Below are 22753 nucleotides of genomic sequence, written 5' to 3'. Positions count from 1 at the left end.
TGAGGATTGTTTCTTAAAACACCAGTGTAGACAAGGCTCATTTCATTTTAAAACACAAACAGGGTGTAAACAGGGCCTTAGTTCAATTCTGAATAAGGGGCATCGCTGTGAACTACAGACCTAGTTTGTTTTAAATAGAAAACCGCTGTTCCAAAAGCCTAATAGAAATTAGCCTGCAATTGATGTTGTGAACATCTCTATAAAAGTAAATGATTGTAACTATAGAAAACAATGGCTAAATGTAATCTTTTAATGGTCGTCTGTTGTATAATAGATCAAAGAGTAAGCTTTTCATGGGAGAAAGGAGATGGCACTTATCCAGTAAAGCATTTATTTAGACTCCATGGGGGAAAAGGATTGTTTCATCCTTTTATTAATTCATATAAGAACATTTACATCTTGTTAAAACATTGATAGAGAGAGAGAGAGAGAGAGAGAGAGATGATCTTAAGAGTATAAAGATAATGTTTCATTTCACGACCAAACCGCCCATATCCGACTCTGTACAGAATCATACGCCACATACAGAATCCCCTCTGCGATATTTCAAGCTGACACCTCATGCTCGTAACTGAGCTATATTGTCTCTCATAGAAATGGATGCAGTCAGACTATTTACATTCAGCACTTTGGTTCTGGACATTAAAAAAAAAGCATATGTCACACTATGGCAATGCATGGAGGCTGAAGGCAGGACCCTGGACTGACCCCTCTGAGATTAAATGTTATTTGAATATTATTAAAAAAAAAAAATGGTGGATGTACAGGCTGTTTATGAAATGCCAGAGATATAGTCTCAGTCTTGAAATGTTTACAGCATGGTAAAGCTGTCTGGAATGCTGTATTCATACATATATACAGCTATGTGTGTCTGGCTATCTGCAACACAGAAATGAAGTTTAAAGTCAGGTTGGAAAACGTCGATTGCAAACAGAATCAAAAACAGAGATGAAATGTTCCGAAATAGCATTTCTTAGAGTCCTGACGTGTGTAAGTTGACTCAGCGACTTCTGTGACGCCAACGTATACCTCAAACTCCAGGAGCTGGATTCGCTTGACAACATGCCATTTTGTTTCAGAGCATGCTCAGTAAATAACTACAGGCTGAAATTAATTTTTTTTGCCCCCTTGCCGCAGCATTACTGTGCACATTAGAGGATTTCTTTTTTTCAAGGAATTCTAATGAGGACTGGTTTTCAAACGCTTTCCTGGAATCTGAAAAACCTCCCGTTGTATTTTTAAGTCACTGAAACGGCGTGCAGAAAAAGCCTGAAAGTAGGTCACATTTGACATGTTTCTAGAAAAGCATAATCTTGTCTATCTGAGAGGCAATATCAGAATAAAAACCCTTGGTGAATTCCCAAAGAAATGAAAACAAAGCTGCTTGTAACTGTTACAGTAAAGAATCTGAGAGCTGCCTGGCCTGTATTGAAGGTAAAAGCTTCAAATGATCAAATTCAAATACAGAGTACAGTGTAAGTGAAATCTGCTAAAGGAAAGCTGCAATTGTTAAAACTGGAATCCCAAAGATGGCTGATTTGAAATATAAGTATATGTTCACTTTGACATGAAAGTGTATTACAACACGTACAGCAGAATTTGAGATGGTCAGAGTCTTGGTAAATAATGAATTTTCATCTCATGCCTTTGCACAGAAAAAAGTAATAGCTTTCTCAGTCAACTGTGCACATAAACAAGAATGAGACCACGATGGCTGGAGCGAGTTTAATCAGAAATATATTAGATTGGAGGATAAAAAACAAACAAACTAAAAACTGAGATATGGACTCAAGATTCATATCTCACTTGTCCATGAGATAAATAGGTGACACTATTTAATAACTTTCAGATCTTTTTATATCATACTTTTTGAAACAAAACATTAATGCTTAAAAGATCACTTGTTAATATAGATTACATTATACATATGAATGTGATATTCAGAACTTTTTATATATACGCTATAGTTCAGAAGTTTGGGGTCAGTAAGTGTATTTATAAATAAAATATTTATCAATAAATTAATACTTTTATTCAGCAAGGACGTATTAAATTGGTGACAGTAAAGATTGATTTTATGAAATATTTCTATTTAAAATAAATGCTGTGGAATAAAAAAGACAGATTCCAGAAAAGTATGAAGCAGCATAACTGTTTACATCATTGATAATAATAATAATAATTTTAAAAAAAGCATAGAATGATTTCTGAAGGATCATGTGACACTTAAGACTTAAGAAATGGTTGCTGAAAATTCAGCTTTGCAATCGCAGGAAAAATTGCATTAAATATATTAAAATAGAAAAGAAAAAGCATTAGAGACTAAGAGTCTGATCCCAAACCTTTGGACGGTTGTGTATATGTAAATATTGCTTATGACTTAATTTATGAAAGTTATTATGAAGTGTTTCCAAAAAAAAATACATAGTAACAGGCAGTTCAGTCATAATAAATCATAAAATACAGAAATATTCAGATTGTGTTTCTCAAGAGTGTGGCTATGCCAGTTTACATAGGGCTGTTGTGATTGATTAGACTCCCTTCACTGTCTTGACAATTTGTTGAAGGGCGAAAACTGATTTCTGTCTTAGACATTAAGATAAACAACTCATATTTACAGACTCCCTGTGATTTCCATCTTCTGAATTTAGCGAGAATGTTTTTCCCCCTTCACAGTTGAGTCACAGATATATCGTGACAGACAATGTGAAGGTCCTACAGCTCTCCATGACAACAGCATAAATTGCACTTTTTTTATTCTAGGTTTTTTATGTAGCGCTGTAAAAGTTGCTCCCCATATATTGAGCGATCCATCTTATCTTGACAGAAAACTGATAATTTTTTTATGTTGATGCATATACGCAATTTTCACAGACATTTCCACACATTCCAGTTTTATATAAAAAGCAGTAATAAATGCTCTGTGTTGTCAAAGGCTGTAATTCTGTGGCTGTTTGTGTTGACAAATGCTACAACCCAAGTAACTTAATCAAGAACACTTAAGCAGTACATGTACAGTTATTAAATGCTGAGTGGAAATAATTGCCTCTAGATGTAGAGATACTAAACGAATTCATGTATTACAGTTATGCCTCGTCACATCATCATATGTATAATAGAAAAGCAGGGAAATGTGGAAAACATAGCTATTGAACCAGGTGATGGAAATGTTACTCTGTATTTGCACATAGATAACATGTAATGCACTCCTCATATAATACTTCAATTAAAAAACTGACATTTACAGATTAGAGGTCACTGGAATTGAAATCAGAATTTAGTATAGAGAAAAAAAAGAAAGAGAGAAAAGCTTTTCTTTTTTCTTTTTTTTAAAGAGAGAGACATACAGCCAGGTGTGCTTTGATATCAGAACAGAGACTTCACTTCATAAGGCAATTGTTTTGTGTTGAAGTGTGTTTTTTTGGTCTTTGCACTTTCAAAAAAGTACAAATACGGGTGTTTATCGGTATATATATTCAAGAAGCAATGTGAAGCTTTTCACGCCTTGAATGAGATGAGCAGTATTTACAAAGCGGCCCACAAACCTTTTCAAAACAATATTGTAAGTATGTACTGTAATCTTAAGGTTGCCTTCTCAAAAGAGGTTTCAGTGAACATAAACAGTGAAAAATACTGTAAAGAAATTTTGCCATTCAATTTGCTTTCAAATGTACCTTTTGGTTTAGCCATATCTCTGAATACAAAGAAATTTCTATCCAACATTCTGGCAATTCAGTTCCACATTAAATACAGATACACAGATCTCACAATACAGAATTTGCAACTCCAGATAAAATAGAAAAGCATGGATCTTTGCTGATTGTTATAACCATTGGACCACTGTGCTCCGACACTTTACGTCAGAATAGGTTTTGATATTATAGATTCTCCGGATTCGTCGTGAACAATGACATCACCAAGAATAACTACAACTTCAGCACATGTGTGCTAAGAAATTGTAGCTATATATTCTCACTTGAAATGTTATTTTTCATGGATCATGTAGGTAGTCCACTTAGGTAAAATCCCCATTGACTCAGAAGGAACCCTTACTCAAAGTCACTAAGTAGGTTTGACTCTAGGCTAGAACCAACAAGGTTTTCCCACCAAGAGAATATTCTGGCAATTTACGGTTTCCACTTGGTATCAGTCACGATCAAAAATTCTGCTTCTTACAATTGCTGCCCAAAGGAAGAGGATTCAAAGACAATCTCATCCACAAACATGAACACGCACCCTGACGATATATTTCTTTTCCCTTTCCCTCTCTCATTACATTTACAAATACATTCTCACAGGCAAGCAAAAATGAGCGACTGAGGCTCATTTGAGCTAGCTGCACAGCTGACTGAGTTCTGGCTCAGTGGAGTTGGGGAGCTTGGCATTGAAACTCTGGAGCGCCTCCCGAATTCGCGCCACCTCGCTCGACGAAAGCTTGAGCCTGTGCCTCAGCAGGCAGGAGAAGAGGTCCAGTCGCTGGGCTCCCGGTGGAGAGAGCCGGTTAATGCGGTCCCTCATCTCCAGAAGCATCAGGAAGGCTGCATCCTGGGAACCCTGCGTGTACGGGTAGTCCAACTGCAGGATAAGGTCTTTTATCCCCTCTGGATCAAAGTGCATGCTGTAGCCAAAGACCTTCAGGCTGTTGATTTTCATGTAGCCCAAGTTGGCAGAGTGGTCATCCAGATCAAGCGGCTCATAAAAAAGCGTCTCGTTGACGGTGGGATCGTCTGTGATTATGCGACTGCGCAGGTAAATGTGCACCGTTTCGAAGAAGGACTTCCACTTGCTGCCAAGAGCGAGGGTCCAGTTATAGCACTGGAGCGAGGCGTCCAATTTAGTTCTTTCCCAGTCTGGGAACTCCTGCTGGTTGACGGGCATAAACCAGCTCTCGGAGTGGCTGCCCCCGAAGGGGTTGACATAGATTGCAGGCACAGGTTCCAGCGTGCTGTTCTTGGTGGAACAGATCTGGAAAGAGATCCCCATCAGCATGTGGATGAGGTTGGACTTGTTCTTGTTGCTCTTGAGGGTGAGCAGCATGCGCTTTCTCCACGCCGGATTGAACCAGCTGCCCAGACGCACGTCATTGCTGATGTAGATGGCGTGGACCTCCATGCGGCTGTCGAGCCTTTGGAGGAGGTACCGCAATTCTGCGTCCGGCATGTCAAAGTCAAAATTGACGTAGTGGTCCAAAGAGTTGGCAATGTTGGGGCGACAGAATCCCATATGGAGGATGCTGCCTGGGAGGCATGTGCCACAGCGGGTGATGTTGTCTGGGGCGCAGGATGAGCAGAGGGTCCCCTCACCCACCTTACATGGCACGTTGCCCTGGCAGACTGTGCGTTGCTCTGCGGTGCAGATGCAGCTCTGCATTTCCTCGGAGAAGGTGCCGTACACACCATGCTCGCTGCAGTACAACAGAGACTGGGCTTTGTTGAGCCAAAAACCCAGAGTCCTGCAAGGAAGAAGGTGATAATTACAGACAAGATTAGTTCCTGAAAAAATGACAGGCTTGGCTTTACTAAATGAAGATGAAATCGAAAGAAACCTGGGCTTCGGTGACATGAAAAATTGTTCACTAACATGTTAAAATTGTTCAGTCAAGACTTGACGTCGGCCTTATTTTTGTCACGGTAAATGAGGCATTAATTTCCTCTTGCTGATTGATACAAATATTATTCGAGTGCTGATGGCCTGTTCTTTGACAAATGCAAATTGTTCTTAACCAGAAGAGGAAGTGAGTCTTGAAAGCCTTTGGGGATGTGTGTGAGGAGACACTGTGCATTTTTTTATTCTCTTTCACCCAATTTAGCGAGAGACAAGTCACTTAAATAAATGCTCCAACTCTATGGGCTCTCCATTATCTTCCTACTCACTTCACAACTGTTGACGCATACTAAATGTCATGAATACATAAATAAAATGCTTCTTGCATCACATGCCCTTTCTGCTGGCTGCCTCCCTGTGGGATTTCATTTCATCAGGTATCCTTTTGTCCTGGACTCTAAACTCTTATTAATAATCTTATAAATCCACTAATGTAACATGTACTTCTTTTCCATGAGAGCCTTTGATGTCAAGATGCCATTCAGGAAGTTAAATAAACCACTAAGCAGTTCTCATACATTAATGTTGACTCAGAGAGATGCATCGTGGTTCAGTTTGTTCAGTATTTAAGTACTGGTTGTCTCTTATGTGAATCTTCTATTTTGTTGAGAAAATCCTCTAAAGGCAGTCATCTGTTAAAAGATATTTGCTTGATTACCATTCAAAACAAACTGATTAGAAGAGAAGAACTGCACTTCAGGATTTACTGTTTTTGTTAGAAGATCTCAAATTTGACCAGATGTTGGTGATGAAATTTGTGAAATTTCTTTTGAGAATATCTTGCATGCAGAACTGGCTGTTTGTAATGAAATTAACTCGGATTGTCTATTTAAACTAAGTGCAAATAGCCTACCTTGTTGGCAGAGACTATTTACACTAACTCTGCCCACCAATATCTGGTTAGGTTAGACAACATTGCAAAAGACGCCTGTTAAACACCAGCCCCAGTGATGTAGGTAGTAAAGTGTGTGCTGTAGTGACATTTTGACGGGATCAACCCAAGTTTAAATTTGCATTCATACTTGTTCTTCTCCCTTTTCACATCATATCAGAAAGGCATTTATTTTTAATAAAATGAAGGAAATAATCAAAAAGTGGAAAATAAAATGCCTCACAGGATTTTTTGCTTAGGGTTAGGGGTAGGTTTACTGAGGGCTTTATTGTCCCAATAAGACAGCATGCATCCATTTAATAAGTTTAATAAAAATGCTAATTTACACTCAATATGATATTACTGCATACTGTTTCATAAGGTACTACAATACTGAGGTGCAAATATCTGCCATTTGCAGTAAATAGTATAAAAAGCATCTAATATTGTTGCAAACAAAATACCAAATACGGAAACACTTATTCACTATTAACTATGACCTTTCCCTTAATAAATTCCTAATTTTCTGCTTATCAATAGTTAGTAAGGTAGTTAAGTTTAGGTATTGGGTAGGATTAAGGATGTAGAATAAGGTCATGTAGAATAAGGTATTAATATGTGCTTAATTCGTACTAATAAATGGCTAATATTAATAATATGCATGTAATATGCAACTAGTTAAGAGACTGTAAAATAAAGTGTTACCAAAAAGGGTGCTATTTTTACATAATGTAAATATAATCTATTGCTATTTTCACTTAGTGTAAATCGCATCTATCCCTAATTGCACTTAGTGTAAATCGCATATATTGCAGTGTAAACTGCCTCTATCGCTAAGAAAATATGCTATTTTCACTTAGTGTAAACTTAGTGTACCCTGTTATTTTCAGTATACTGCCATCATTTAAGGATTTCTTGAAACAGACTTTTGACCAGTGAAAGTCTTCAAGCTGGATGCTAACTACAACCTGTCATTCGCTTGGACTTCTTGATTATAGTGTGCACATGCTGACCACTCTTCAGAAACTTTCACTCTATACGGGCACCACAAGTCTAAGGCCGAATTTACATTACATGGTTCAAGTGACCCAATTCCATTTTTTTCCTCCCATGTGGCACAGACTGGATATGACCAATGAACATGTAAGCAGAAGAAAAAAAAAAACATGGATTCCGATACATGTATTTGTGTCTGCCATGAAAAAGCGATGGCGGCAAATGGCGTTAACTAGGGGTGGGAATCTTCAGGCACTTCACGATCTGATCCGATTCTGATTCTGGGAGTCACGATCCGATTCCAAAACGATTGTTGATCTACATTTTTTCCCCAATTAATTCTTCTGCTGTGCAAATACAACTTTACAATTTTAAAAACATGTAAAATTGCAGTGTCTAAGCTTTTTGTTTATAGTTGAAATCTCTGTAAAAGTAGGTGTGTCAATCTTCACTGGTTTCAAGATTCAATTTAATTTAATTACTGTTTTCATTATCAACTAAATATCACGATGCTCACATTCTTAGTTTTCAATAGTACTGCACATGGCTACAATTTCATATGTTTTATATCAAATTTATTTTGTGCCAATTTTACTTTATTTTTTAAATTATATAAGCAAAGTAATTTTTAAAACAATTACTTATTTAAAATAAGTGTTCTTTAGGTATCTGAAAGTTTACAGACAATAGTTTTTCTTTTTTCCTCAGCATTACTGCCGTTTTTTTTATTACTGATGAGATCATAGACAGGCAGCTTTAACAAACTAATGCACAGTATTGGCGAACGGTGACTTTTTTTTTTTTTACCAGGTATGCTAAAACCACCAGTAATACCAAAAATAATTATATCTTTAGATTATTTAGAAACCAATAAAATCAGAGACGAAATCATATTTTAATATTTCCTCTTTTTCCTGTTTATTATTATTTAAAAAAATTATAGACATTTTATATAGGCTATTTTTTCAGTGGACTTTCACATTTTGAATTGTTGAGAAATTATGATAATATACAGTTAGGATGTTTTTTTTTTCATTTGATTTAGTCGAGTAAGTTGTGCATCAAACACAATATGATTTTCGGCAATCAGGATCTGGCAGCAGCAGCGCGTTTTTCCGCTTGGGCGCGGACAGCTTACCCCGCGAATGATATCATGCGAATGACAGCAAAACAGAGAATGCGCATCAATTCTGAGGAGTCGAGAAAGATGCGGAGAATCTGCTTGCCCGGAAGATTCTATCTCAAATAAGGGATCAACTTATAGGCATGTTTAGCCTATATTAATTAACACGTGAACGCATTCTCTCTGACAGCCTGGTTATACGGAGCATTAGCAGCTTATATGGACGGAACGCCACTGATGCACAGATCTATTTCGATATATGATGTTTTGTCCTGCTCTGAAAACATAACTGACTGTATGTACAATTTCGTTTAAAACTATTTGAAAACGCAAGTGCATTTAACCGCATCTGCAATCGAGCTTTAGGACGAACAAACACAAAGCACACGCGAAAGTCTGTCAGTGCATCTAAAAGTACTGCATTCCAGACGGCAGAAATGAAAGCATAACTTAAGTAAAACACGGCGGGTGGAAGCACACAATGTCAAGCAGTGCGCACGAGTCTCACAGTGCAAATTCTGTGCAATGAAGCCGGCAGAGTCTCTAGCGCGCACGTGCCGTATGCGAAAAAAAAAAAAAAACCAAGCTCAGAATCGATTCTGAAATATTAGGAAACGATTCAGAATCGTTGAAGAGAGAATCGCGATGCATCGGAGAATCGATTTTTTCTCCCACCCCTAGCGTTAACTCTGGTGAACACTTTTCCGGGTATTCTAATTTGAAGCGGCAACTTTCGGATGATCTACACAATTAATTGAAACGTTCTTAAACTCACATCGTCTACACGCAACCTAACATGTTTTGCAATGTAACAAAAAAGATCATATGGCCTCGTACCTTTCTCTAGGCAGGCTGATCTTTGGCTGTGTAGGACAGCGCTTGCTGAGTGCGAAAAGTTTGCGCACAATCTTGATGGCTTTTCCCAGCACCACTTTTGTGCCCGCCTCCAGCAGACCATAACGTCTCTGCAGGACCAGATCTGACGTCCAGAACTTTAAGACGGCAGAGGTGTTTAAAAAATGATCCGTTGGCAATTTCTTGAGAAAGGCCTTGAACTCATCTGGAAAACAGAAGGAGAGTGAGAAAAAGTTATTATGGTTATTATTACTGTGAAACCTTGGAGAAGGTGAATGAATTATATTGAGCTGTTATGAGCTTCAAATCTACTGAGATGAGAGAGCAGGAGATGGTTCATGATATGAATGCGTGAGTTATTGAGCGGTGTGGGTGTTGTAGGAAAAAAAACAGCAGAGGCAATAACGATAATCACATGACATGAGTACGTATCACCTAACTATATAGCAGCAGCATAAAGTGAGGTTTTATTAAAACTCTAGCAATCATTGTGCACTGCTGATTGATCACTACTTGAAATAAGGACAAGCTGATTTGTCTTCAGCACAGACAGTTTAGTTGAAAAACTCATACTTCTTAACAGAATTTCCCAACACCTTCCATTGCAAAATGTCGTACAAGCTAGAAACTGACACATTAGAGGAATTATTAAATACGTGTTTTTGCAAAATGCATTCAGGCTACTTAAAAAGACATTAGCATCTCTCAGAAACTGAGAGAGATGAAGACATTTGCGCAACACTGAGGAGACGAGTGCCAATTCCCCATTTTAAGGCCTTGGAGAAAGCTCCATTGGTGTCACAGGGCATTACTATGTGCAATGATCCTGTGAGCACTCAGCCCAGAGGCTCCCACACACAAGACTAAATCACAGAGATAACATTAGCATTGGCTCAGACTGTCAGTTAAGCTCAGTTTTAGCTCAGACTCCCTCTTTCTTCTTCTCTTCCCCTGTCATTTTGTCAAAGCATGCGTCTCTGTTTGGCTCTGACAGCAGAAGAAAAGCCTACAGTGACCAGTGTCACAACAAAATTGTATTACAATTATCAGGGAGGTCTGGCTGTGCATAATCATGTTGTTTGCTAATGTGATGTTGGCTGTATAAAACTAATACTGATAAATGACTACATGTTGAAACTATATAATGAAAGCTTCGCCACTGCACACACTCATTTAAAAAATGTACTGAAATACATGGCATGTGCTTTTTCAGTTATTCACTAGAAAATGTATATTTATCGTGTTTTAGAGATATAAATACGTAGTCCTAGGTTTTTGACCGATCGGAACCAAACCAGTGCAGCAAGATTCTCTGGAAAAATGAATATCAATAATTAAAAAAAAAGTTGAACCAAAACTTTTGAAAGTGGCAGGGCTGCTTTTACTAAAACGGCTATAACTTTTGAAAGGAATGAGATATCTTCGTCAAACTCACAAAGCGTATGTAAGAGCTGAATCTGAGGTCACATGAAAAAAGCTGCAGAGCTTGGCCACTTGCTGGCGCTATATGACGGAAAAAAAAAACATAAAAACAGCCATAACTACACAACAGTTTGTCCTATCGACATGAAAATCGGTATGCACACTCTTGGTTATAAGAGCCACAACCGTCTATAAGGACATTTCTATATCTCTAAAAACATTGTCGCCATAGGCCGATGAAATTTGACCACCTATTAGACACGGTTAACAGAGGTCGATCGGAACTAAACTTGGCGGGCCTGTTTGACTCACGGCCCTAAAGATCTGTGAGAAATTTGAAAGAAATTGGCCACCGGGGGGCAATATCGCAATTTTCAAGGGCGTAAATGATTGTACATTGCACTGTTTTTCACACATACACACGATATTCATATCATACAATAGACCTCCTCATTCCGAAAAACTTTGCCTCTGGAACCACTGCTGTCAATCAAATCGTTAGTTAAATAATTGAGAAAATGTAAAAAAAAAAAAACTACTTTTGCGAACTAGTACTAGGTTTTTCACACAATCTAGAAAAAACACTGAAGTACAATTCTCTGGACTCTCTAGGTCAGTAATTATCAAAAAAGGTTGAAATGTACCCTTTGGAAAGCTATAATGGGGTAATTTAGGAGGGGAGGCCTGTCCAAATTTACCCAAAAGCCTATAAAGCCTAAATGAAAACTCAAAAATTCACCAAACCTGGTGAGCACATGCCACAGGTGATTCCAAACAAGCATGCAAAGTTTTATGGAGGTCGGAAAACAGCTGGTGCTGTAACTGTCATAAACTTGAAAAAAAAAAAAAAATATATATATATATATATATATTTCTATGGCAAATTACCTGTATTTGCCAAAAAATGCTATTTTAAATAATTGATTTAGGTGGTTACAGGCTTTCCTTAAAGCACTTGAACCCCAGTAATCACTGCTTGCTGCTATATTTTTATTATTATTTATTATATTACTGTTTTTAACTTTTTTTTTTTTTTTTTTTTTGACAAGTCCTACTCTAACCATTAGGCCACAACTGCTGATGTTGGCGATAATCGTGGTATTTAAAAAATCTAATATAATGTTATCATGTTAATTAGGGGTGTTGTGACTGGTACTGGTATTGGCGATAACCTATTTCAAATTGAAAAGCACACAGCACTAATGTCTCACGTGTAATTTATGTTTCATTCATACTGGAAAAAGAAAGTTTACAAGGGAAACATAGGAGTTATAAAACAAATGACTTTCCAGGACATAAGTGTCACACCCCCGGACTTTCTTGTTGGTTTTTCCCATTTTCCCCCGCAGTTCTGAGTGTTTTTGGTTTCTCCCTTATTGTCTGCACCTGTGTTTGTAATTAGTCTGTCTATTTAAGGTGTGTGTTTTCCCAGTACTCTTGTCGGTCTTTAATGTTATATGGATGTTTTCCCCTGGTGTTCCTGTGTCTGCCTGTATTCCGTTGGATTTATTAAATATACGTCTTTTATTTACGTCGTTGTTCGTGTGTTCCTGCCTGCATCGTGACAATAAGAAACTAATAACAACTACTCTTCCTTTAAAAAAAAATAATAATATTTGACTAGCATTTTATATATAAACAAATGACTTCAGGTATTCAGTTTGGTAATTTTGTTTGTGCTGTCTTATGTAATGTTGGAAAACATTTCTGCGGCTCTCATAATGCTTCAAAAAGCAAGAAAGCATTGCAGTCCTTGACTAAATGAGCTCAGTAACATTTCATTTTACACTTATTGTATATTCAGATGATTTTTACATCTGAACAGATGCTTTACCACTCCATGAATCAGATCTATAGCACATTTGCTTTCATTACGTGACAACAAAAGCAGGCATTTAATATGTGCATGTATATTTCAAACAAAAACCTACAAGAGCTGAGATCAGGGTTGTGGTATGTTAATGTAACCCAATAAAACCATAGCAGTTCATTCTGTACCCGATCATAATCTGGCATCCCTTTCCCACACACCGGCATAAAATGTAGCCATATGCAGCAGTGCTTTTATGAGATTTTCTCACTCCCTCACTCCCTCTCTCTCTTTCGCACTCTACCTTCCTTCTCCTGCCTTCTACTGTTTACAGTCGAGTCTCTCTCTATCTTTTCCCCATCTTTTTATCTCCTTCTTGCCCACATTCTGCTGGAGATCTCATTATTCACAGCACATTTACAATTTGAACTTTTCTCCCCTTTTCTGCCTTATTCTGGCATTTATGACTTCATGTTCAAATTTATGGACTATTTAGCCCTTCCTAAAAATGTCAAATGGAATGATGAGGTTATTTTCTTCAAAACACATTCTCATTTTGTACATTAGTACTTCAAATTTCTATGAACAAGGAGAGATGGGAAATTACTGCTGTCTATGCACGTTCAAGAACATAATGGCATTCATGCTCATTATACCGTGCAGCCCGAATGTCAGAGACCATGTTGAAAATATGGGATTCAAGTCAAATTTAAACCTAATAAAAGACTAATTTTTAGCATTTTTTAATCAAATGAATGTTATGTTTGAGATATCAAGAAACATTTAGGTTACTAATCAAATAACAAAAATAGTAAACCTTCTTTGTTCATATTAATTTTTCTATTAAATTCAAATGTATTTGAACAGAAATTTCCTCTATTGGGAAAGTAATTTGTATACAAGGTGAGTTCACTCTTACCATGACACAACAAAATCCTCTTCTTGGGATTATTGTAAAAGAGGGGAACACTTTGACATTTACACTGTGCCATAGAGTTATTTCTCATATTGCATCCTGTATTGCATCTCCACATGGTATGGACTTTGAAAACTACAAAGACAGCTGGAGGAAAAGGAATCGATAATGTCTGCTGATGTAACTATAGACTCTCAACTACAAAACTATCACAGAGTATCATCACTGAGACTGGCTATATCCAGTCAAGATAAGAAAGGCACAGAAACATGCAAAGATAAAGTTTGAGACGCTCTGCACATGTAAATCATAACAGTTTGTGTGGAGCAGCATTTACTGGGAACGGAGCCATTTTGTGACACACATACATAACCTACACTCTTAAAAATAAAGGTGCTTCACAATGCCATTAAAGAACCTTTTTTGTCTAAATGGTTCCATAAAGAACCTTTAACATCTGAAGAACCTTTCTGTTTCACAAAACGTTCTTTGTGGTAAATGAAGGTTTATGAAGGTTTCAGATTATAAAACGGTAAGAAAGAGATGGTTCTTTAAAGAACCTTTGACTGAATGGTTCTTTGTCTAATACTGCGTTTGTCTAATAATGCATTTCATGGATTCTCGTCTGTGGAATGCACCACTTTCAGTATTTTGCCAGTTACTCACCATGGGCAAATTGCAGTCGAGGTACTTGAAATCAAGTACTCAAAATGAATCATTGAGTCATGGCAGCCCTAGAACGAACAGAGGGAACTGGGAATAGTTGTCAAACAGGGACGTTAGCATAAAAACCTAATCTCAGTAACTATGAGGTTTTAATTCAGAAGTTCAGTTATTCAATGTTACTAATCACAATATTTGTTTGGAAAAACAACAGTTTGATATTTTTCCATGGCACATTTTACATGCTTTTTCATGCTTGGATACTGTTTTATGCATCGTTTTGTAATTCATAATAGTTTTATGGTTTCAGTTTTGCTTATTCTTGCATGTTTCATTGACAATTTGCCCCATTTGGCAAAAGGTAGAATTAGGAGATCCCCAACAAAGTTTTTTTCTTTTTTCTTAGACAGCCATATGATTACTTGAAAAGAAATCTCTTTTACTCTAAAAATACACAAACTCCATGCAATTATTTGTGTTCTCATTTATTTAATATATTCCGTTTCAAAGTGCCTCTTAGACTGCAGCTAAATGTGTTCATTTTGTGCATAAAGCTGCAGTGATCTGCCTTTTTTTGTGCATTAGACAGCTGTCTAACCGAGCCAAGCGTCCCTGCAGGTACGGCCTGATTTAGTTTGTAATTATAAGCAAACCATCAGTGCGATGCAAACTATTCACAAGCAGAGGAACTTTAACTTTTGATATCTGGCTGAAAGCAGATGCAGGCGATGTTGCTAAAATTACCTATTATAACACAGCCTTATATTTTTTTCATCAGATGCAAATGGGCTCACAAATTCATTATACCTGTAATGAACTGTTTTGCATCTAAATAGCAAGAAACATAACTATCAGCCCCAAACGCCACAGAAGTTCCATTTGATGCAAAATAAATTACAAGATGTGTGGAGTTGTTTTTTTTCTACTAGTTTACAGTCTTTTGAAATATTCAGACTGTTTCAAATTAAATTAAATTGTTAATCAGGACAGAGAAGATAAAAAAGATCAAGGATGTACCTTCTGCCCTTCAGCTTTATTATTGTTGTGATTTTATTTTTTTTCTCACCGAGAAAGCAGGACACCTGTATAATATATTCAAATGAGCGCTTTTCCCTTTTCATGGGAGGAAGCGGTGGTGTTATCTTTACCGGACACCCTGCAGAACACAGTGCTGCCTGGCCTCTATACGTCTTTTTATATCTCCAAGTGGAATATGATTTTAAAGCTGGTGAAAATTTGGTGGCTCCCGGAGGACAGGGCATAATTCACAGATTGATCAAAGCACAGGTATTGGCGGGTGGCTGAATTACGGCTCGTCTTGAGAAGCTGACTAGTGACAGGGTCCTGATTAGACATTTCTTGCAGTGTTAGAACGAAATGAAGGATATTCGCTCTGTTAATCAGTCAACCGGGCACATTTTTTTCCCCTGAACATTATTCAGAATTGAGTTTTCCCTGTAATTGTGCAAGAAGACATTTGTGACTTGAACAAGACGCCGTTTCAAGTCTGTGGAAGGAACTGAGGTAGTGAAATAAACCTGGCAATGAGACAATGACAGATTTTCATGGACTCACCGACTTAACACATTTCCAATGACAACCACGTACGTATGTGTTGTTACATTTCCAGGCGTCGGCCCAAGCCTTTGAATCATTCTTCTTTATTACTGACAAAAAAGTTTGTGTATTGTAAATGTACAATGCTAATCTCGTCAACCAAATTACTGCACAATTTTTCCTTTCAAACCAGTTCAACGCCCTGCTGCGATGCTAAATTACAGACAAAAATCATTGTTAATGAACACATAGTTTGTAAACAAAGAAGAACATTCAAATGGGGCATCAGCCTGACAATTAATTTGCATTATTTAAATTAAAACAGATGGTTAACAAGTATCTGACGAGAAAAAAAAGATATTAAAATGCAAGTAAAATAAATGTAACATTTTATAATAATGCTATTATTATTATTATTATTATTATTATTATTATTATTATTATTTAAATAATTTATAATGTTATTTCAGGAGCTCAAGTTTTTACAACACTTTTTACTTGTTAGGGCCCTATAAAATCTGTTTTATTGTTTCCCAAATTCTTTTTTTTTTTTTTTCAGTTTAATTTAATCTAGACTCAGTTTTGATGGTTAAATAAAATTGTTTTAATCAAAAAGCATGTCTAATTAATTGAAATCATGAAACTTACACACTTTAACAGCATTTTTTTATTTTTAAAGTTGAACAAAAATTACATTTTAAGACCCTATGAAATATGTTTTTGCCCCTATTTATTTTATTATTATTTATTTTTTATTTACTCTCAGAGTAATTCTAAAGATTGTTTATGTACTCATATATTGAGACGTGAGAGGCTGGAAACACTGCAAGCATCACTCGTGCTTGAGTATGTTTAGCTGATGAAACCACGTTTCTGGACCATTTATTCACACAGAGACAAGCAGAACATGTAGGATTCATTTAAATAATATTTTCACTAGTCTATATCACGTTTTGATCTTAGCATACTGACCTACTTTTGATTTACTCATCCAAAATTTTGCAAATTCCATGACATTCCGCGTTATACAGTAAATTCCATTCCATTTAAATTAGCACTTTCTTTGTAGCAAAAGCAAAAGAAGCACTTTTAGTCAGACTAAAATTGACTAAAAGATAAAACTTACTTCAAAAGATGAAACTATGACTCAAACTGTGAAAAAAATAGCACTGTATTCAACATAAAAACCCCAAAGAAAAAATCTATTCTTCCAACAAAGAATAGAAATGCAATGCAACATCTTTCTTTAAATGCTAAACAAGAAACATCCGGTCTGGAACGCCATGATAATGCATAGCTGGTAACCTGTGGAAAGAGTCTGTATCTTTTAGAATAAGAATGAACCGTCGCAAGAGCTTGTCTCTGATAAAATACTGTTTCCCTCATTCCTGCTGTCATCAGAGCTCTAGAGCAGTCAATGAAATATACTCCTCGCTCTCTTTCGCTGTTGCTGGAACCCTGAGCCATAAATATAGGGCCTTTAGCCTCTTTGTCTTGGTGCTCTGCACTGCGATCGCTGCTTATGGTACTCTGGTGGGTGCTTTCAGCAAGGCCAAACGGTGTTGTTGAGGTCTCAGCCTCCAAAAACTCATAAAGGAGATCAATCCTAACTAAGATAGTAATTTTTGCCTATCAAAGTCTGGAGAGGAGCATAAAACACTTGAAATGCTCGCTCGTAAGTTGTAAAATATTGGCAGCGGGCATTGTGGCACGGCATATCGTAAATTTATAATTATGTCCGTAGTTGCAAAGTACACTTACAAGAGATTGTAGAAGAAAAACATGTTTACACTAGATTCCATGGTAGAGTACACCATTCCACGAAACATATAAGCATGTTTTCTTATACTCTGTTTTAACTTATGTGCCATGCTATCAAAAGCAACACAGATTTCTAAAAGCATACGCGACCATAATGCAGCCTGGCTATTCTTGGTTTAAGTAAAATGATGTTCATTTTAATCAGCCCATGCTTCTATGTTAGCAGAAATTATAGTGCTGCTTGTTTTTCCTAATAGGCCATTACCATGTAGCATATCAGGCCACCATGTCATTATGAGTTTGAGGTGCACTGAGGCCTGGTCTGAACTTAAATGGGCCAGCAGGATGAATGAAACCCTTAAAACCTAAAACAGGCATCGGTGGGTGGCCGCAGCACATGCATCAAAACCGAATGGACTGTGCTGTCATACAGGCCACTGGCTTCATCATTAAAGCAAGAGAAATTACAATGTGTGACTTCCTCGAGATGATATAAACGCTTGTGAGTTTAGAAACTAAAGTTAAGTGGATTTTTTTTTTTTTTTTTTTGTAGGCTGGAGGAGAAGTTTGTTGGTACTGTAGTTTGCATGATTCTGTTGAGTTGTAAATTATTGAGGCTCAGCAGGGCTCTGGCTATACTTGGCATCCTCTATGAATTTGGTAATAAGAAATAATATTATTTGGAGCTTTCCTACAGCACGGCTGGAAGACAAGTAAATAATCTCATTCCATTTTCCAAGTTCTTACACAAACTCGACTGTGTTTTCTGCATTCATAAATCCTAACCATTGAACCCTGCTCCCAAATTATTGTAAGAAAAATTAACAAGCAAATATTTTTCTTTAATAATAAGCTTAAGCAGTAAATATAATTTGATTCAATAACTACTAGCAAACATTTGGACGCAAATTAGCTATCCCCTACTGAGAGCTTAATGTACACTACATGCTATTCAGCTGTGCTTCAGTTTAAACACAAACAGCATAGGAAACAACATTGGGCCTCAAACACATGAAAACATTTTACATTTTATTTTATTTCAACAAATTGCCAGTAAAAGGTTGTACTTAATAAAATTATATTGTACAAACTTAAAATAATTGTAAATTATATAATTTGCATCATTTCATTGATGTTTATTTAAAGGGAAACCTGGGATTAAGACTTGTATGGCTTGATATAATGTAAATGATGTTTTTTTCTGAAATATGTAGTAAAAAAACCCAAGAAAGATTTCCAAGACTATGACGGGTGCCATTATTTCACTGACATAAAATGTTTGCACTCTGAACTACTGACGTTACCTGTTTCTAGAAAATAAAATATTGATACAATGACCACAGGTGGCAATGGATATAAGCATAGGCTTAAACCAAATGATGTTTTCCCCACAAATAGTCTAAACACCCTCAGATATCGAATTAAATTTGCACTGAGAAACTCTTTCAGGTGGCCACAGCATCATGACAGGGGATGGAAGGATGGCATCTAGCATTTCTTGTCTCTGCCAATTGTAAGCTTTAGCTGTAGTCTTCTAATAGCCTCAAAGGCATCAGGGATAAAATGGAGAAAACAAAGATGCATTTTTGTGAACAATGACTTTCCAACAATGACTGTATGATGTTGAGATCCATCTTTTCACACTGAGGACAACTGAGGGACTCATATGCAACTATTACAGAAGGTTCAGATGCTCACTGGTGCTTCAGAAAGGTAAATTGAACTTATTTTGTCTTCTGAGGAACATGTAAGTATCTTCTGTAGCTTCTGAAGGGCAGTACTAAATGAAAAAAAAAAGATATTTAGGCAATAAAATAAGAAAAATGTACACATCCTCATTCTGTTTAAAAGTTTACACCCCTGGCTCTTAATGCTTTATTTTTCCTTCTGGAGCATCAGTGAGTGTTTGAAACCTCTGTAACAGTTGCAGTTCTCTCAGTTGTCCTCAGTGTGAAAAAATGGATCTGAAAATCATACAGTTATTGTTGGAAAGAGTCCAAATACACAAAAAATGCTTTAAAAACCAAAGAATCTGTGGGAGCTGAAGGACTTTTCTAAAGAACAGCAGGCAGTTTAACTGTTCAGGACAAACAAGGAACTCATGAACAACTTTCACTAAGAAAAAACAAAAGCAAACGCTCTGGATCTTTTTATGTAACAACACAGTATTAAGAATCAAGTGTATATAAACTTTTTCATAAATTCAACTATTATTTTCTCTTTTGAACTACATGTAATTGTCTTTTATGTGAAATATCTTCAGGTATATATCTTCCTATATTCAGGTCAGTACAAGATCAAAAATATCAAGCATTTTGTATTGTAAATACTTAACATTTTGCAGATCCTACAAGGTGTATGTAAACTTTTGACTTCTACTGTATGTTATATTAAGCCATACAAGTCTTAATACTTGGGGTTCCCTTTATGTTTTATAATAGAAAATTATTTTTTGATCGGAAATCACACAAATCAGGGTTTAGTTTTATCGTGTCCCAAAATGTTGAAAATTGTGTTAGTCCAAGAGCCTCTTCAGTAAGATTTCTAAACATTAAAAACCTCCTTACTGAAATTTTGTTGAAAAATGAATGAATAAATTAATAAATAAAATAAAAAAATATATATATTGATGTTTGGTATTCCAGCCCAGTTTTGTTTATTATTTGTACTATATTCTTGTTTGTATTTTTTTTTTTTTTTTGCGATTATTGGGGCTCAAAAATAAAAAGCTGAAAAAAAATGAGAAAAAAGAAGACAGGATCTGAAGAAAACAATGTCTCCTCTTGTCTGCTGTATGTGAGCAAAGCAGGTCTCACTCAGTCTTCCATCACTCACAGAGAGTTATATTCTCTCCACTCTCAATACGCCTCTGAATTCCATTATAAAATATTATTCTCAGCTTCCATGCAAGGTCAGTAGGATTAAAAAAAACAAAAGCTTTAGGTGGTCTGCAACTTATTTGAAGTAACTGTTTGAAGTTTTCCTCATGCAGAGAGATGAATTAAAGTGGGAAGAGCCGCTATTTTCAAATAACTTATCACCTGAGGAGAGTGATTCAAAGTCACTGCCATATATTAAAAAAGATAAGGTTGCACAAATATACAATTTAACTGTAGATATCACCAAACATCTGCTGGCCTTCAGATGAGAAGCATAAATGCTATAGTATGTTATTTTCTCGATTAAGGCTTTAGCTGCCTATAGGTTTTATACGTTGGCGGTTTTATAACTGGCGCTTTTTGAGGCTCAAGGCTGAATTCAGCTATACATTGTATAAGACCTCACATGTCCTGCCCATATTAGGGTTCTGACAGCAGGGGTTATGTCACATATTTGAGAGGAAGCAGTTTAGTGACCCCGATGCTTTCCAGGAACAGCACTCTGATGGATCTACTCAGTCAGCTGGCGTATTTATACAATAAAATCCTCCCTTTCACTGTTTGACTGCAGTTTTTCTGACAAATAATTGCAGAGATGTGAAGAGGAGTTCTGCCTCACAGGATTTGGACTGAAAAACAAAACTGTGTGCATGGTGCTTATGAGCTAAATATGCATATTATATATTTACATATTGTTAGCATGTGTAATTTTTCATACATGAGCCACATTTTGATTGTGGAGACACACTAGAAAAAATGCAAACAAGTCCAGATGGCTTTATGAATTGAACAGGTGTGTGGTTAAATGTTGCTTCCGTTACATACATAACACAATGAATTGAAGCACATAAACAACAGAATCCAATTAGGGTCATTATATTGTGTTTATATCTCGGAGAAATCTTCTCAGAAAAGAAGAAAAGGAAAATATTTTATGGCTTGTTTGTTTTTTTAGGGCCCCTGAGGTTACGATGTGCTTGCAAGTCTCTGAGTCAAGCATTTGATGTCAAAGACATAACTTATTTGCTCTGCTTTGTTGCACTGCTATTGCAGCTGAATGAATGCTGTCAAACTGTTTCTTCTACTTACTGAAACAATTAAGATCAAAAGAGAAAAGAAGAAAAAAATTTGGCATGATGACCCCCAGGCGAACAACATGAAATAAATAAAGCTATCGTAGGAGGAGGTATGATTGCCACCCAATAATATACACTAGGCATGCGTTTTGACATTTTAAAACCAAACTATAATAACAAAAATAATAATGATGGTCCCTTTTGAACATTCTGTTGACAATAAGTAACATTACATCTGCATGTCAACTAACTCTCATAGATTATTAGTAGTCTCTCTGCTTAATATATTCGAACTCTTTATTGTAATGGTCTCCCAACAGACATTCTACTGCCTATAAGTATCTTTGCAAGTACATGTCAGCTTATTCTAACCTTAACCCTACCAGTCTACTAACAGTAGAGTTAGTAGATATATAGATGCAGTGTTACTTATAGTCAACAGAATGTATTAAAGGGACCTTTAAAATAAAGTGAAACCAAATTAATATAATTAATTGTAATTAATAATAAGTATCATTTTTAAAAATATGACAATGTTAACATTTTTATGTATTAATTTATGAACGGATATTAACTACATTAAAAATATAATGACTGGACTAAAACAATTATAAAGAAATGGAGAATAAAGAAAGAAAGAAAGATAGATCAATAGACAATAGATAGAAAAAAGAAAGAAAAAAGATAGAAGGAAAGAAAGAAAGAAAGAAAGAAAGAAAGGAAGATAGATAGATAGATAGATAGATAGATAGATAGATAGATAGATAGAAAAAAGAGGAAAAAAAGGAATGAAGGAAGAAAGGAGGAAAGAAGGAAGAAAGATAGATCAATAGACAATAGAAAGAAAAGAAAGAAAGGAATGAAGGAAGAAAGAAAAAGAAAGAAAGAAAGAAAGGAAGAAAGAAGATAGATAGATAGATGATGGAAAGAAAGAAAGAAAGAAAGAATGAAGGAAGAAAGGAGGAAAGTAGGAAGAAAGATAGATCTATAGACAATAGAAAGAAATAAAGAAAGAAAGAAAGAAAGAAAGGAATGAAAGAAGAAAAAGAAAGAAAGGAATGAAAGAAGAAAAAGAAAGAAAGGAATGAAAGAAGAAAAAGAAAGAAAGGAATGAAAGAAGAAAAAGAAAGAAAGGAATGAAAGAAGAAAAAGAAAGAAAGGAATGAAAGAAGAAAGAAAGAAAGAAGAAAGAAAGAAAGGAATGAAAGAAGAAAGAAATG

The 22753-nt window shown here is 36.1% G+C and overlaps 1 protein-coding gene across 1 annotated transcript in view; it reads right to left on the bottom strand.

The window, feature by feature from the left end:
- Positions 1–344: 344 nt before the first annotated feature.
- Positions 345–22753, bottom strand: part of brinp2 (bone morphogenetic protein/retinoic acid inducible neural-specific 2) — a 143024-nt gene continuing 120615 nt past the window's right edge. The window contains exons 7-8 of the mRNA XM_073849581.1: positions 9432–9654; positions 345–5452 (exon numbers count right to left, since the gene is read on the bottom strand). Of these exons, the coding sequence (XP_073705682.1) occupies positions 4333–5452; positions 9432–9654 (1343 nt within the window). The 3' untranslated portion in view covers positions 345–4332. The remainder of the gene's footprint in view (positions 5453–9431; positions 9655–22753) is intronic.

The sequence above is a fragment of the Garra rufa genome, chromosome 10 (assembly GCF_049309525.1).
Source record: "Garra rufa chromosome 10, GarRuf1.0, whole genome shotgun sequence".
NCBI lineage: Eukaryota > Metazoa > Chordata > Actinopteri > Cypriniformes > Cyprinidae > Garra > Garra rufa.
Note: the sequence above shows the minus strand (reverse complement) of the source record. Positions and strands in the feature narration are given on the sequence as shown.